The sequence below is a fragment of the Nothoprocta perdicaria genome, unplaced genomic scaffold, assembly GCF_003342845.1.
Source record: "Nothoprocta perdicaria isolate Ctin4 unplaced genomic scaffold, notPer1 scaffold_191, whole genome shotgun sequence".
Lineage (NCBI taxonomy): Eukaryota > Metazoa > Chordata > Aves > Tinamiformes > Tinamidae > Nothoprocta > Nothoprocta perdicaria.
This window is the reverse complement of record NW_020455105.1, coordinates 418,785-436,610: the sequence shown is the minus strand read 5'-3', so window position 1 is coordinate 436,610 and position 17,826 is coordinate 418,785. Positions and strand designations below refer to the sequence as shown.

Sequence of the window (17,826 nt, the reverse complement as noted above, 5' to 3'; positions counted from 1 at the left end):
AACTCCCTTTATTTTGCTTTTCTATGCAATTACCTGCATGCTGCAGGTATGTTTCAGTGCAAAGAAATCACACCGCAGTCCCCTTTTGTATTAGGATTAAGGGAGTTGAGCCACTAGAGAGAAATAACAGCTTTTATGTCACTTTGAACATAGACGGAATGGAGCAGGTTAACGCTGCTTGGAGGGTGAGCATTCCTCAGCACAAAGTGCAACATCCAGCATGTTCACTAAGCAAAACACAAATCATCTGAACCGAAGAGCAATTCTGCACTCTGTTTCCCACATTCAGCATTAGAAGGYGGTGACTTTCAGGTTGAATTGCAAAAAAGTGGGATGCTAACCAAGCCCTTCTTAAGCACCCAAGAGACCACAAAGAAACACCCAAGCACAGCACCTAAAGAACAATGATAATCACAACTGGATATAACAATTCAGGAAGCTACTCTGCTTGCTAAACAATCACTARCAATCACTAGTTGCCTGTTAATTCAATATTTCTTCACCCCCATTTYTCCCCATAAAAAAGGGATTTGCCAAGCTGGGGTCTTGCTCCAAGCTGCTCCTCTGCTCAGCTGGAGCAGCAAGGACACGGAGACTTCCTTCGAAGCACGAGGAACCCCAGCCAAACCTTCACAGCCCTTTGCGTGGAAACTTTTTAGGCTTTACAAACACATTCAACACTTATGAAGACACGGAGGGTTTTTTGTTTGCTTTTTAAATTTCGTTATTTCAGCAATACATCCTGTTTTGTTGGAGTCTGTCAGTTTGACAGCATTTTGAAAGGTGTAGTTGCTTAACTAAAGAACACTCCTGCAAGATTAATTTGCTAAAAACATCCCTCGTAGGCCCCTTGATTGGTTCAAAAGGCCAGTCCTGAGCATTCCCAGCACCTCCAAGAGGAAGGGCCGACCGGGCAGGCTGAGGCAAGAGAGAAAGCCCAGCTCAGAGAGGATTTCCCTGCTGCTTATGACTGGTTTTAGCAATAGAAAGGCCAGGCGTGGGGAGCTCTGTCTTCCGCAGGGAGCTGCCTCATCCAGGTCACGACTGCCTGGGATGGAGGCCCAAGTCCTGGTTTGGTTTCTGCAACGTTCTCCTCGAGGGCTGCAGTCAATCAAAACACCACCATGTGTGAGGACTGTTTTTCAGAAGCGGCTTTGAAAACCCTCACGCAAGTTTTGGGAACAAAGAAGATGCCAAGGTGCCCTTTTCCCACAAGGTCAGAATTTTGTACATCTCCCTAGGAATGCTCACAATTAGGAGCATGGATGGGGTGAGACCAACAGCAGAGCAAAAAGCCACCGGCTACACCCACTAGAGCAGGGAATTGGCTGCCTTTGAACCTGCTCCGAGCACAGCCGGACCCTCCTCGGGTGCAGCCCCACTGAAAGATGCTCTTGGGCACCAGCTTGGTGCATGGGCAGCCCCGGGGCCACAGCCTCGCTGCGGGCCACCTCTCTGCTCCCCTCGGTGCCTTCCCGTTCAGAGGACGGATGCGTAAGCCCAACATTTGGAAATATTTTAAAAGAAGAAGAATTCTTTCTCCATCCATTGTCAAATGGGGCACCCCTGAGGACTGAAGTTATTCAATGCAAAATTGAACAAAACAAAAATTTACAGCCCGTGCCTATTGAAACCCCCACAGGAGAAGGCAGCAGAGCCGCCCGCTCCCGCTGGGCTGCACTTACCGACCACGCGGCAAGTCTTCTTGCTTCGTTATCCACATAGGACAATTTTACAGAGGATGAACGAGGACAATCTGCCTCTTGATGCCAATGTGACACATGGTGCACGAGCACAGCCCGGCGCGCGGGCACTGCTACCGGCTGCACCGAGTCCCCTAGGGATCCCTCTTGAGCTCTGCTTGCTGTGACACCACGGGGACTCGGCCCTCAAATCAGAGCTGGATGCTAATAACTCATTTCAAAAACAGCATCAACAAGAACGTGCTTCAACCCTGCAAAAACACAGCTCAGAGCTCCTACACAGCTGCATGCCCATTCTGCAAGAGGTGCTATGCACATTGACTTTTAAAAATTCATTTAAAAATAAAGGACTCACAAGAGCCAAATGACCCATATTTGCACCTCCTGCTAAGAGGAAACCCAGTTTTGCTGCTGCCCATTAAACTGGAGCCCTTTCCTGGAGCCGGGCGACGAGGACRCGCGTTCCCGCGGCCGGCGTGGGCTCCCGGCCGCACTGAACCATGGCGATTCGCGTTAGCCAGAGCCCCTCGCTGCATTTCCCTCCACGACATCAAACAAAACCAGCAAACGCCCAAAACGCAGCTTGGGTTTCACAGATTTCTGACAGTTCACATCCCCATCTGGTCTCAATAAGCACACTAATACAGTCCGAGTGACAACAACCAGGAAAAAGAGAGGTTGCCTTTGCCCCTGAAGTTTTACATATTGATTTAAATGACCCACTTCTGGAGGAGAAATGTAATTAGCCAGCTCGCAGTCCAAGGGGGAGGGAGGAGGGAACAGGCACAAAAGGCAGGACCGCCTGCTTGGCGCTTCATATCCCTGCAGGAATAGATTTCTTTTTCCCCATTGATTTCTTTTTTAAACAAACACTCGCAGAGGAGGAGCAAACAAGGACCCAAAGGGACCAAACCCAAGCACTTTTAATGTAAGGCAGCCCTATTTAAAGGGGCAGCCCACAGCCGAGCAGCTCGCGGGCAGGAACCCACCGGACCAAAGCAACACCAAGGGAAGTTCTGCATACTGCCWTTTCCTTCTAATTTACCAGGAAAGAAGCACAAAACAGGACCACAAGTTGCACAGAGCAAGAGTCCACATGTGCCTTAACACCCTCCTTTCTGGAGCACCGGATTTTAAATGCAAGTTGTCTGCAAAACGCTGCATTTCTGCTTTCAATAATTTTTCCTTTTCCCTCAGCTGAGGCACCGCTAGTTTTCCTTGGAGAGCTTTATCTGGGATTATAYGTGTGTACCAACACACAGCTGCTCCACTTCTTCCCTCCTTTAATTTTGCACATTAAAAAACTCCCTCTTATCAGCCAACCAATTAGCCGCTCCTATCAAAAGGCTGCTGGGGTCTTTCATCTTCCTGGAACCGGGATTCGAGCGACAGGCTGTCATGGAAACGGTGTCCCGGGTCACTTCCTGTTTCAATTTCTARCCTCCAAAAAATAAAACACTAAAAACAACAATAGTGCTTTCTTTTTGTTTTCCCAGAAGCAAAATAATGAATACTTGTTATGCCATTCTGCAAAGCAGGCAGCAGCAGCAACATTCCTTTTGCATATAGTTCCAACTGCTGTGAAAACGTGGTGAAAGGAAGGAATTAGGGAAGAGACGGGCAAGCAAGGGAATTAAACGCATGAACTGCTGCATAATCCTTTCCCAAACAACTCCTTAAAAGCTGGAGCAACGAGGACCCGTAGGTCCTTTTGGCACAGCCAAAGTCTTCATCTGACAAAGTGAGAACCCAATTTCGAGCTCACTGTTCAATTCTCTCCCCTTTGGACGAGCTGAAGTAAATGAGCATCAAACATGATGCCCTGAGCACGCGCTGGAAGCCTCACCAGCCTGAGCGAATTTTGYGTCGCACATGCAATGAAATTAATGAAAACTCTGAAAAGCTCTCCAGCTTTCCCAATCTGTGTGTTTTTATAATTTATAGTGAAGAACGCGGCGTATGGTGCATGTGTTTCTGTGCTCGAAGCAAATCCTGCAAAGCAGTGCGGAGATACAGGGAATTAACTCCCCGAAACAGAGGGAAACGGGGTCCCTCACAGGTAGAGGCGGCCTCCTCTTGGAAGCAGAATTAAATTGAGGATTTGGGAATTTACGGGCGTTTCAGTGAAATCTTCTCTTTAGCAAGAAGAGATCAACACAGGTGGGTGGCACCTGAAATGGCTCCGTTGACAAACACCCRGACAGGGACCGAGTCTCCCCCAAACCAGCCAGGCCAACGGCTCCTTTGCTATTAGACTGAGAGATGCGCTGGGGCTGTTGCAAAAAGGTGCTGATTTGTCTCAAAAAGCTTTTTAAAATTCCCCACAGCAACACTCACACCAGTGGAGAACATCTTGGGTTATTCCAAACTAAGGAGCCTTCAAGCCCTTGAGGAGWACGGAGGCAGTCTGGTTTTCTCACATTTCCTCCTCTCAACTCAGATTCAAATTAAACTTTGGCAATATATGGCCCTCTTGCAAGACTTTTCAATTTAATACCTTCATTTTTCCTTGGAGCTCCCCAATCCCCGGCTTTCTCTCCAAGCCACCTCAGGGCTTAACCAGAGAAATAACCACACTCTTCGACGCAACCTGCAGACACTCAACCCAAGCCCAGCACGGAGCTACTTTCACTTGGCTTGACCTGACTTGGGAATTATCAGGATTTGAAGCAATATYGGAGACCCTCCCCACTGGGAGCCCAGATGCAAGACATCAATGAAAATCCATCACGACAGCCGCTGGAAGGCAACGCTAATGCACTTAGAGATGAGAAGACACACAAAGGCTGGATTAGTCCAGAGAGGTTTTGATGCAACTCAACAACTGTGGCAGGAATACAGTTGACTTAAAGGAGGAAAAAATAAAATAAGTTAGGCCAATGTTGGCATGTTGAAAGCTGAATTCCTGAGTGAACGAATGGCTAGATGACATTTCACCGCACCCACCTATTTTGGGGACTAAAAAAAGAGGGCAAACTATTGGTTGTATCCGTCCTTCCCAGGGTTGCCCTTGGGGAGACCCCAAGTCTCTGTTTTCTTTCAGAGACCTGGAGCCCAGGCTGGCAATCCGGCCCCCTGGCATCCTTCCCTTCCCTCCTCTGCTCCCTTCACCTCTGCTCTTGGGCTCTTATCCCATTCCAAAAGAATATCCCAAAACAAGAGGAACCTGATGAAGGGAATCAGACAAAGTCCAAGCCAAGAACCAGAGGCAAAGTCTCCAGGCAGCATTTACTACATGGCAGACCAGGATCCACCACGAGCAGATCACTCCACATCGTGAGACACCAGATCAGCAGCAAGACATCCTGTCTTCTCCTGTATCTTTTCGGTAGAAAYAGGTAAAAAGCAGTTGCAGAGCAGCTAACAAGCAATAAATCAGCAACAGGCAGACTACATCCTTCTTTCCCACCAGGTCAGACCAGCTGACCAAATATGAAACCCTATTCTAGAGATCCCAATCATGGTTATACAGCATTAACATTGCAATTTAAAGTGTGTGGCTTTTTTTCCACCCCTCTGATCTTGTCTGTGAATCTTAAATCATGTTTCCAAATCTTGGAATGCGTTTGGTCCAGCTCTCTCTCCTTGTAACCGAACAGCATGYGAATTAGACAGAAATTGCTCCGATGCGAGCTCCTCTGATGTAAATTCCCTGTTTTTTGTTGGAGTTCAGGGTGCTTTGTTTTGTTGTTTGTTCCAGATTTTCATTATCTTCCCCCTCTAGATCCTCATTCATCTTACAAAGATGTCTGCCTGGGCACACGCGACCTCACAACCTTATTTTTTGAGGCAGAAAACCTTCTTCTTGCCAAGAATCCGTGCTATGCCAGAGAGAGAAAACACTACCAAAATCCAACCGAGAGATTGAACACAGGATGAAAAATAACATCGGATCTCAATTAAAAGAAAATAAAAATAAAAAACCACCCACAATTGTTACTCCTAAGATGTCTATGAGACGGCGAGATGTAGTATTTGGACRTAACGGGCTGAGGAAAGAGAAGAGGGGCCTTTATTCCCGGGCGGTCTCGGTGCAGCCCGCGCTCATTGCGATGCAAAGCCCCGGCCGCGGGCGGGCAGGGCTCAAAGCGGCACCGGGCGCCCATGGCCACGGGCTCCCGCGCGCTCCCGGCCCGCTCCCATTCTTCTCCAGTCAAGCTGAAAGGCAGCGGGGCTTTTCCTCGGCCAGCCGGTGTCAGCGAGACTTGGGAAGCGCCGCAGGAATTGCCGGGAGAGGCAGGAAGGCACAAAGGCTGCTGTCCACAAAGCAGCCTTTCATCTGCGCAGTGTGTCTATTAAATATGTCCTGTTCATGGGCACACATTCGTATAAAGAGATTATGAGGACTCCCAGTCACTAACCCGGCTGCACAATAMGATTTTTAAGTCTGTTACTGGAAAACTGGGATTGGAAACGGGTAGCTGGGAATGCTTCATAGCTGCCCTGTAGTAATGCTCGAGTAAGTCTAGTACCTAAGTGGGACAGCTCAGGTCTGATTTTATGTTTTAATGCTTTGGGTTTTATGTGGTGACAGACAAGCACTCCAAGCCGTGACCATCCTGCACTATGGACCATTCAAGCACCAAATTAAGAGGATGATCCCAGTCCTGACAGTGGCTACGTATACTGGGATATGTGACGCTCCGAGGCATCTGTGCGTCAGAGTTTTTGGGGGTGACCTGTGCGTCAYGCAGGGCCTCAGCTCTGCCCGCCACGACCCACAGTGAAGCTGCACCAGCATGTTCACAGCTCCGAAGCCACCTGAGAAATTCCTGCCCTCCCATCCTGCCTCCTTCATCGGTGTCTACCAGCCTCTCCCCGAGCTGCACCACAGGACATAGCAGAAAATAACGCAGATACGAGGACCTTTATTTCCTATCCCACTGTCACTTCTTTCTGGCCAAAGGCATCCCGTGTTTCTGCCCATTCCTGCTAGTGCCAGCACCTTGGCTCCTGTGAGTCAGGAACAGCAAGTTTCGGAAGAGAACCCGTTTGCTTTGGACAGTGAGTTATTTTGGTCCACTGCAGAAGAGAAAAAAAAAGGAAAGGAAAAAGAACCCATCYTTTCTTCTCTTTTTTCATCAAAGCAAGGCCACAAGCTGACAATTTTTACCAGCTTGGGTATGGCTTTACTCCAACTTTATATACTGGCCTTTTCAGAACCTGCAGCTTGCCACATAAGCAGCCCGCAGGCTCTCACTGCAGCAAGATCTCAGCGTTTTAAACATATTTATGGAGATGCAGGCAATAGGAGTAAGCGCCTGCTGCTAATGGTGGCTCTAGCACCACTTCAGGGCAAGGATCCCTAACAGGTCGTGCATCTGTTTTCACTATTAAAATGAAATGTCAGCCTGACACGGCGGTGCCGGCCCCCAAATTCCTCACTGGTTGCAACCTCGGAAGGGGCGCCCGGTCCGACTGTCACCCTGCAGCCCCAGGCGCCCGTCCCCTCCCCGCCGAGAAAGTTTCCATCACGTATGAAATGTCAGGGTATCYGTTATTACCAGGTTATTTTCTGTACTAACCGCTCAGATTACCGCAGCGCTGGATGTGGACAGGTGCCTTATGAACACTTTTTTTTTTTTTTTCATATTAAAAGAGTACCAAGATGAGGATTTAAAAACAGCAGTCTGGAATAAGCCTGAATTATACAACACAATTTCTAGGTATCTCTAAAGCAAGTACCTGTCATCCAACCTCACTAGCAGTGGCTTCGGCTTTCATCGTATTTTTAAGTGATCCCAAAAACATGATTCTTCTCAAGTTTTTAATGACTCCCTCATTTTATTCTAGTTGCTTATTTTTTCTCTTCTTCTTTAGCATGAATTTTTAACTGCAATAAATCATTCAGAAGACCTATTTGGAATAGAGAAAACTCAGCAAGCCTTATTTTGCAGATGAGTTTTTCCAACAGCTTCCGAGCTTCTTCCAGGCTGCGACTCCCAGCCTTCCTTTTCCTTGTCATTGCACTTCTGCTCCCTGAATCAGGAATTCACCAGCTCAGACACAGAAAACTGTGGTAATACATGTTGGGTTTCATTTATTTTTGGAGGCTGGAATTCTATTCCTGGACATATATGAAAAGCTACATTTGGAAGTCTGAGGTTGATACTACCTGAATCTGTTTTATACATCTACACACTCACAGTTAACTGAATACATAACTATATATAATGGGGGAGGCAATTTCTATTTAATGTAACATTATGGTGGAACAGATACTGCAGATGCTATTTTTTTTTTTTTTTTTTTAATCAAAGAGAAATAAATGACTAGTGGTTTAGATTAGGCCAGTTTTAGTTATCTACCCTTACGGCTATGCTGGGTTATCTTAATTTGGCCTTTGTATCCAGGAGTTTTAATGGAAAAACAGTACCACTTAATGGAAAAATAGTAGGTGAATATCAAAAGTGTTAAAASCTGAGCAGAATTTTTGGAACAAAATCCTGCATTCCCAGCAGTCAGCTCAGCACAATACAGATACCTTGGCCAAAACCAGTGGGGCCTTCAGCCAGCTGATTTTAACAACCTCAAGACCTTCAAGTTTATCCCTCAGCGCAGCTCCTGGAATCATCAGAGGTTCATAAAATACACACTGAGAATAGTCAATGTGTTCCTTTTCCTAGGACAAGCAATACCTTAAATATCTGTGAAAATCAGAGGGAAGGACTTAGTAAAAGTGAGAGAATTTTAATTTAAAATTATAGTTCTAATCTATTTGAAAATATTAAATGAAAAATAAAAATACCTATTTAATCCCAAATTGCACTAAGCAGTAACTCAAGAGAGAAGAGGTGGGCTGCTTACATGACCTCAGTTTTATTCTTGCAGACTTCAGGGTCATAAAGCTGACCCAAAACTAGAAAAACTTGAAATTTTTTTTTATTTTCCCCTTCTTGCAATATATTGTTAACTTTTATTAACTAATGAACTAGCTATTCCACAAAATGATTTCTAAATAACTTACAATTTCTGGTAGGGTTTTAGGAAAATCAGAGTATTAGTGAGTAACCAATTAGCAGTCATTCAGAAAAAACTTACGATTATAGTTCCTAAAAATTTAGACAATATTTACAATTTTTCAAAATATTAAAGGCAAGTATTCCATTTCCTCTTTGAGGAACAAATTCCACGTAGTTACTGGCCTGAGGCTGCAGGGAAGGACGGCAATGCCAATGTTTGATGTTACATTCCAGGATGCTGCCATACCACTAGTTAAATTTAGAGATGTGGAGTCGTCCTTGTTTTTATTCCTCTATTAGGGAGAAGTTTTAATATTTATGTTTACTTCTCACCTTAAACCCTGTGCAAGGCAGCGCTGAAAGAAAACCAAAGCTTCCCAGAAGTAAAACACTGGAGACTTTCTGCATCCAGCAATAATGTTTGCTAATTTTAATCCAGCAGACCCAAGATGTTGAAAATTCCCGTTCAAAACCAGAAGCATGGCCATCCCTGTATAATTTGCCCAACGAGGCACTCTCAGTGCCTGTTGCTAGCCTCCTGCCTGGCCCAGGAAGTGCATTTTTCCCTATGGATTCGTGTTCTGTAGCTGAACACCGCTGCGCCAGACGGAGGGCGTCAATCCCACACCTCACCTGCCACTCATCCACAGCCACAGGCAAGAGGAATAAAAGGCAGTWGGAACCTATTGTTTGACTGAATAATGCTAGGAAAACGTCCAGAACACAACTGCAGTGCATTTAAAGTAAATTCTCCTTCACTGTATAGCACTTTCCTATGGCCAACCCCAAAACGCAGGACCTAGAACGTTGGTCTGGCCCCTCTGGAGGACACCAGCCCAAGACGTCTCCATCGCCCCAGCTCCTGAGAGGGGCAAGTTAAATTTCCAGGGCGCATCGGCGCCTCCAAGGCGGCCAAATTTCCTAACTGCAATTTATGGTGTGCCGAGTCGAGGTGGTCCCTCCTCTCTGTCTGACTGCCCTTACAAGACGATTCCTCCTGAATCCTCGGGCGGTTCCATGGGATCATGTGCTCTGTGTGTTGGTGAGGTGGCTCTCACTCTTCAGCGAGCTCTGCAGGCCCAGCAGCTCCTCAGCAGGCTGGGCACCACACACACCGCTTAGCCAGCCGAGACCACCCGGCCTCCCAACACATCCCACCTCCGAGCCTGGCATTCCAGGAAAGGAGACAAACCTTCTCCCTCAAGCCCTTGCCAAGTCAGTGGCACCATCAGCTGCCACCGTCACCGCAAGGACCTCGCGACYGAGTTAGCGCTTGCAAATACAGCACCATCAAACAAAGGCTTTTCCTGGTACTAAACACGGCTTTAGGAGCAGAATGAATCAAGATTTCTGCTTCTTTGGTTGAACCCAAGATATTCTATTAACTTGTTCTCCATTTTAGTACCAAACGCTACGTGATACCACCTCTTACTCCTGGCCTACACAAGCTAGTGTTCCTTTAGGTCCCCACAAATGCAAGGGAAAGGCTGGTAGGGAGATCAGGTCTCTGAAGCATCCAAATACCAGAAAACCCCTTCTGCAGACAGGTTTCTAATAAAGAGTTCCCACAGAATATTTCATATACTTTGGTTTTGCCCATTTTTTCCTAGAAGGCTTCCCACAATAACACGAGGGAAAGCACACAAACGCAAGGTGGAACTGCTCCAAGGAGCAGCAGAGGGCCAGGCAGGGCTGGGCCCAAGCGCAGACCTCATTCGCGACTGCCTTCCCAACGCACGTCTCRCACACAGGGCAAACTCCTCTGAAACGCCACCCGAAAGCGAGCACTTCCRTACAGATGAGTAGGTGGGAGCTGCTCCCCTCTTCCCCAACCATCGTTCAACATGGAAATCCCTCTCGGCTTTCCCTGCAGTCTTCCCGAGGGTTGCTGAACTCTTCCCACGCTTGGCTCCGAGCCCAGACTCGCTGCAGCAAAAAGGCTCCCACTATAGCTATTTTGGGGAGCCTGCACCTTCTCCCCTCCACCCCAGCACCACAAACACCTTCCCGGGCTTTGTTCGGTGTTCCTGCCGAGGTGGGAGCACGGCCAAGGGGAAATGTTTCTAGTGCTTCCTTTGCTGAAAGCAGAGAGGATCAGGAAGCGGAGCAGGAGGGTGGTGAAAGTGCCCAGGTCCTTGGGCACGTTGGCATCGCATGGCCTRCGCAAATGGGGATTAACCGCAGATCCAAACCAGGATGGGGATCCCAAGCCACTTTCCAAAAGCACTACTCGCTTTTAATTAGCATATTGCTAAGGCTGTATCCTGAGCGAAACTGGAAAACTAAGATGGGAACAAGGATGATCAAAATGCGCAGAGCACAAGTTGTCTCTTCCATTGAACTTCCTACTTTTCCACAACATAGGCTCTGCGGTAAATCCATGGAGCTGCCACAGACTGTCTCTATAACCTGCATTTAAATGGTACTTTGTGAGACATTGTGGAAGTGGCACAAAAACTAATATCCGTGTCAGAAAAGGCATAAGAAGGACTTCAGAAGGACTTGCGGCTTCTGAAAATCTTTACAGATGTGTCTATGCTAAAGTCTTTTCTCTGGACTTTATTCCCACCTGTGATGACTGGAAGTAAAGCCAAAAACTCCTAGTATATCCCAGGACTATGTGAAAAAGATAGCCAGAAAAGGACAAAAAACACCCGTAAAAGAGCTCTAGAGAACTCCTCAAAGCAGAATTATAATTATTTTCAAAGAGTTGTTTTCTTCTCTGCTCAGAAGTTAAGTAGAAATTTTGAACCACAGAGTCAAAGTAGAAATTGTGCATTTCAARGCAAACTGTACCAGTGAAAACTTGGCTGCTGGAGACACGACTGTTTTTACTAGTGATTGTAACTGGACAAACACGCTTAATGCAAATTCATTYGAGAGAAGTTAATTATCACAGGATCAACGCAGAACAAGAACCACCAACTCCAGCCTCGCCTTCCCACATCCCATGCCGCGAGGAATCCAGGAATACACATMAAGCTCTGGTCTGGTATGTACTCAATTTTATACTGGAAACCTCTGTGTCTTAGGCCCTGGGTTAAATATTAACTTTTTAAAACTGTTTTCAATGCAAAACAGAACATGATACGCTTTCAGACTTTATTAACACCACACGTTACTCAACACCAATAAAGTGCAGGAAAATTCCGGCTGCCAAACGCYCTGCTTGTTGAGACTGTCCATAGCTCAGAGCTTTATGCTGTGACCTGCAGTAAGGCTATGGTTTGAGATGGCAGAGCAAATGATTAAAACTCTCGCAGAATTTCCGACATATGAAATGAAAGGTGATCAAAGAAGTTACTTAAAGCTTCAAGTTACATTATCTATGTTCAGAAAACTGAACAACAGCCACAATAGGTGACTTTTTCCTGTTCAGYTGAGGACAAACAAATGCCGTGCAGGGCATTAACCAACCCTTGCAGAAGTCAAAGCGAAGCTCCCACAAAATCTCAAGGTCAGGATGGGTGAGCCATCCTTCAGAGGATCTCCCTGTCACGTTTCRTCTATTCCTAAAGCATCTCCTAGAAAGGACACAGGTTGCCATCAGCAGGTTCCATTCAGGGTCGGAATCAAGCCCAAGGAGCCCTACATCATAACCTTTAGGGAGCCAAACTAGGGAGCAACCCTGGAAGGCTAAAAGGAAATGCAGAAATCTGGGATGCTTCATTGTAACTGGGGCTTCCACATACGTGTGCAGAGCTGGTAGATCTCACAGACATGAACACAGCTCTGATCATTCCTCGGCACACAACACCCAAAACTGACAAACCAGACACAGTAACTGATAAACACAAAAAATACCTGTTAATACTTTACATTTCCTTTCACTCTCAGACTTATCTTTCCTTTTTCCTCCTCAAAAATAAAAGTGAAGCACTGATTTTATTGGGCAATTCTCGTTTTCCTCCCAGCACCTCCCCAAGCTGCGGGCACCAGCGGTGTCTCCACTATGTTAAAATAACCAGGCACTCACTCCCATTCCTCTCCCTTGCTAAGGAAGAGGCTGGTGAACAGGGGCTGCATTTTCCTTGTGCATCTCCCTCCTGCCGTCGTTATCAGCCCCGTGGCAGCCGGGACTCCAGCTTTGCGGCCAGCTTGGATTTCTCCTGGCTAATAATTCCTATCGGCGCAGGGCAGCTGCTGTCCCGCTTTTGAAGGGGACGCCGGGGCCGGCGAGTGCGGCGCGAGCGGAGCCCCTGCGCTTTGAAGCGGCGGCTCAAAAGCCCAATTAAACACCCAGATGCACTCCCCGGTTCTGCCCTTCTGCCACAGGGCCTCGCGGGGTCTTTTTGAAATGTTTCACGCAAGGGGAAAGAGAAAAATCCAAGGGAAACAGGCTGAAAAACTGCCGGAGTCTCGGGCTTTGAGAGAGCCTTGCAAAAGACTGGTGGAGCTGGATGCGAACCAGACATAATCATGTGAAACAGATGAGATTTTTACTCTGCTGGTTTCTACRCTGTAATTATTGAAGTGTGTACCACCACCAAACAATAAAAAAGGTACAGTCAAGCATTTATCAGCCTGCTGTATTCTTATTTTTGCGTTGCTTTATGTCTTTTTCAGCTGGAAACAACCCCAAAATGACAAGGAAAAACAATACAGAAGCCTCTCTCCATACTGTCCTTTTGACTAAAATGAATGTTTATGTGTGGGCACATGAAATGGGAGAAACGGGAGCTCTAAACTACACAAACAGGTCAAGATTTCAGAGCCAGGGCTCGATGATTTGCAGTATTTTCCACATTTGTTGCCTAAGYAGCTCACCAACATTGATTTACTCTCAAATGCCCAGAGTTCAGTAGGGGAACAGGCAAAACTCTTATTTCAGAAACAGAAAACTATAATTCTGGTATTCAAATTGGTTTGCAGCGCAACTTAAAACAGGACTTACCTTTTCCAAGTCACAAATCCCTTGTGATTAGCCAGGGAACCATCCTTGRATACTCATTGGATTCACTGAAATTTTCTGTTTCCTAGCTGCTGATTTCCTAAGAGCCTGAATGAGGGGACAGTTCTTGGGACTACAGCTCCCGGTCACCACCCAGGAATCTGCCAGGACTGTGGATTTTCCCAAACGGAGGCATCATGTCACCATCCCCAYGCAAGCCCCAAGGGCATCCCCAGTCTGTTTGCCTTCTCTCCACTTTCAATCTGTTTTGCTTGAAAAAACATATGGGCTGGACAAGATAGGAGGAAAACAAGTAATCTGCTTGCCAGGCAATCTGGAGAACTGTTCCACATGCCACCGCACCCAAGCATGTGTGAATATGCAAAGAAAAGTACAGTGGAAAAGCAAGGAAAAACRGCTAGCACTGCTACTTTTTGAGTCAAAAATGCCTTTTTTTCTWCTTCCATCCTCCCAGAGCCAGTAGTTGACAAGGAAAAAAAGCCCTTAATCCTTCAGGCTGACTCTGTGCAAGGAGCAAGACGGCAGAGCTGTCCTCAAAAACATTCAAGGCGCTCTGGGCCTACAACTGTTGTCACTCTCTGTGTAGGAACATCAACAGGGGAGCTGCAAGCTGTAATAGTAACTACCAGCATCTTTAGAGCACTGCTTAATCCTGTCAGCACTCTAAAAATAAATACAATTTCTCCACTTTTCAGGTGGAGACRTTGGTATTTTGCCATCACTGGGCAAGGCAAGGCACAGGGCAGTGGTCCTCGGCTTGGGCGCCCTGCGCAGATTCAGGCAGTTCAACCACGCTAAAACCAAACAAGATATTCCCTGAAGCTCCGCTTTGTCCTTCTCATTTTTATCTCTTGGTCAAAGTAATTCAATTGCTTCTGCCAACAACATATTCTGGAGTTTCCACAAAGCCCAAGAGTTAACAAGAGAGTTAAACCCCTCTGTTAGGCCAGGTCCCGGCATAGCTACCAATTTAGTTATAATTTTAGCCCAAACGGGTGCTTAGTTTTTAATCACTGCTGCCACCAGCTCTCCCGGGAGAACGCTGAGGGCTGCCTCTCGAGCTGCTCATCCGCCCAGCGAGGGCTCCCCATGCCCATGCCAYGGGACCATTTAAATGGCCATGGGACCATTTAACGAGCAGGAACGTTTCTCGTCAGTGCAGTAACGCTGCGCAGCCCGCRAGCAACAACCGCTCAGCATCAACAAACCAAAACATCCCCTGCATCTCTTCAGTGCTGCTGCATCACCTTGTAGACCCTGAGTGGGCTCATCCACCCCTATGTAAAGTACTTTAAACAACACAGGGCTCTTCCTTGATCACAGTTTAGAAGCAGCATGGATGAACTTTGGGGAGAACCTTGAGCTCTGTTACCCAGGGCAAGAAGCTGGCACATACACATCCGCCCATGCAATCCTTTCTTAAAATTGTATTTTAGCCACGACGCACAAGAATATGTGCGATATCAAGATACAACAGTGTCACTAATGGCATTTGTTTTGCAGAGCTGTTAAATGTTGTGGGAACAATAATTAATAGGGACGAGAGCAAGTCTGACTATTCATGAACTTCCTGCATTCAACTACTTCTGGCAGAGTAATACCAAAAATTATAATATCCAAGATACCCCTGAACCCATGCAGCTTTCTATAATACAGTGCACATCACTTATATCATCCAAAGTATTGGGAAACACACTAATTTTAAATTAAAGCTTAAGCAGCCGTCAGACCGCTGCTCAGCGCGCCCGGCGGATGCAGCTCACAAGCTGTCACCTCGGCTGCGTTGCCCTGAGCTGTTCTCCGCAGCGCCATCCGGGGATACGTTTCTTGATGAAATCAAAGTACTTCCAKGAATACCCTGCTCGCATGTGTGGGAAAACCAAGCACTGCTTAAGAGTAATATGCAGAGAGTGTGCTGATGCACTCAAGCAGGAGGCTGTGAGCAGCAGGCTGTGATGTTGGTGCCAAAGCCACTGTGGGACCCACACTGAAGGAGATCTCCCCTCCTCATCCCTCCTCTAGCATCGGCCTCCACGACAGTGCAGTGGCCACACACCTCATTTCATTCAACAACGGAAAGAAATGCAATTCAACACTAAGTCCTTGTTACTGCTATACTAATTAGGTGCAACATTGGTAGAAGAAAAGCGAGTACAGGGCGCAGATGTGGCACGTAGGAGTCGGACGTCGCTCACAGCACCGAGTGGTGTCCGCTCCACCGGACATCCCATTTCTGCTCCATCTCCACACCCATCACACCCTTCCCCGGGTATTTAAGGCTCAAATCCTGCACCTCCCCTCTTACCTCTTCCAGCATCTCCTTCTCCGGAGGCACCACCTCATCCTCCCTCATGGAGGCTCCCCCACGGTTCTCCCTTCTTCCAGGCTCTCTAACCCACACACAAGGAGGCTCCCACCTTGGCTCTGCTCAAGCGCTCCCACCCGCTCCATGGTTCATTGAGCTCTTTCCCTCTCACCTCGGAGCCAGCGCTCCCCTTCCACAGGCTCCGTTCCTCTGCAGCCCACATGGGGCGGCCGACACCACGTCCCGCCTATCGCCAACGCGGACATCGCGGATCACGGGGACCCAACGCGACGGAAGGGAGCRGGAGCAGCACCAAGCCCAGGGAGTGGGAGCAACACCAAACCCCRCTGCTGCTTCCCCTGCCACTGCCAAAACCACAACAAAAAGGCTCCCAACAGCCGGTATTAACCCTTCCTTGCCCTGCCGCTGGATCCCTCCATCTCAGGAGGTCTCAGGTCTCTCACAAAGGTCCACACCAGTTTTCTCTGTTTCCAAGGCTTCCTACAAGCAGCTCTTCTCCCGCTCTGACCATCTCAACATCCACTAAGCTGGGCTCAGTTGCAAGGACCAACTAGTCCCTCCATCCCCATGGTCTGGACCGGATTTGGGGCCTGCTGTCACACTGCGCCTTGAACTTCAAAGAATATCCACCGCTCCATAACCAAACATGCACCAGAGCTCCCGCTGTTCTTCCACAAATCCCATGGATCTCGCTCGTCCCGGAGGAGCGGCTGATGTCCCACATCTCCCTGCACGTTGAGAAAGCCCCATTCCGCACGAGGCGAGCCGAACTGGCTGCGTTTCCGTGGCATTTCCCCCAAAACGCAGCGCGGAGCAGCGGCTGCAGCGACGCCTGTCCCGACGCTCCCGCTCCGCTGCTCGAGGTCAGCAGGAAAGCTCCTGAGGAACCGGGGACGCTGGTTCTCACCCCTTTTAATCGCCCACAGTCGGAATAACGCCACGGGGGAGAGCAGAGGACAGAGCTATCAGCTCAGCGGGCGTTAAAACAGCCAAAATATCACACGTACAAAACCAGAGCGCAGCAGGAAAAGGCATTTGGAGGTTTAGCTACAGGTTTCACCAAACCCAGCGACTTTGGGGCCTTAAACTACACAACTCACAGTAAATACAGCACCCATACGTTATCCACATGCCCCTGCACTGACACCCAGATTGCCCCTTCCATATTATTTATATATTTCCATATTAGACCCGGCTTATCTTAGCCATCCCCTCGCAGCAAGGTGCCGGCCTGGGAGACGACCACGTATCTTTCCGCGAGCATTCRAAGCCAGAGGCACAGGAAACACGGGCTGGAAATGACCACATTTCTCTGCTTTTTCCTTTTTTAAAAGCCACCGGGGAAACAGATTTACCTCAGGGTTAAAGCAGACACCGATGCGTTTCTCTTACGTAAAGTCTCCACCGTCTACAGAGCGACGCTGGTAGTTTTTTTTTTTTTTATTTTTTTGAAGGGAAACGTACGCACACATGTGCRCACCATATGAAAACGAGATTTTTCTTTAAAAAACGCGAAAAATAAAGGGGGGAAMGGGTGATTTTCTCGTATTCGCTGGTGAAGGGAGGTCGCTGCGGGAGGGCCGGGGGCGCCGCGGGGGGCGCGAGGGCGGCCGGACGGGGCCGCTTTTGAGGAGAGAAAAGGGCCATTTGGGCAAAGCCCCCTGGCTGGGGGAGGGCCGATCCCCCCGCTCGGAGCCCGCGCGAAGGKGAGGGAAAAGTTTGCGGGGAAGAAGAGCGGGGAAGAGGCGAGGGCGGCTTGGCGGGGAGGCGCGGGAAGGCGGCGCGGAGCGGCCGTACCTGCATGGTGACCACCCCCAGCTCCTCGGCCGCCAGCTTCCTCATCTGCGTCGCCACCACGCGCGCCTCGTCCAGGATGGAAAACTCCGCCTCGGCGGCGCCCAGCCCCCAGAGCAGCGCCAGGCC

General features: G+C 48.1%; 1 protein-coding gene across 1 annotated transcript in view; it reads right to left on the bottom strand.

Annotated features, from left to right (window-relative positions):
- The window catches only part of CACHD1 (cache domain containing 1), a gene marked incomplete at its 5' end in the record, with an annotated part of 80,587 nt that extends 62,761 nt beyond the window's left edge, over positions 1-17,826 (bottom strand). The window contains one exon of the mRNA XM_026037168.1: positions 17,701-17,826. Within this exon, the coding sequence (XP_025892953.1) occupies positions 17,701-17,826 (126 nt within the window). The remainder of the gene's footprint in view (positions 1-17,700) is intronic.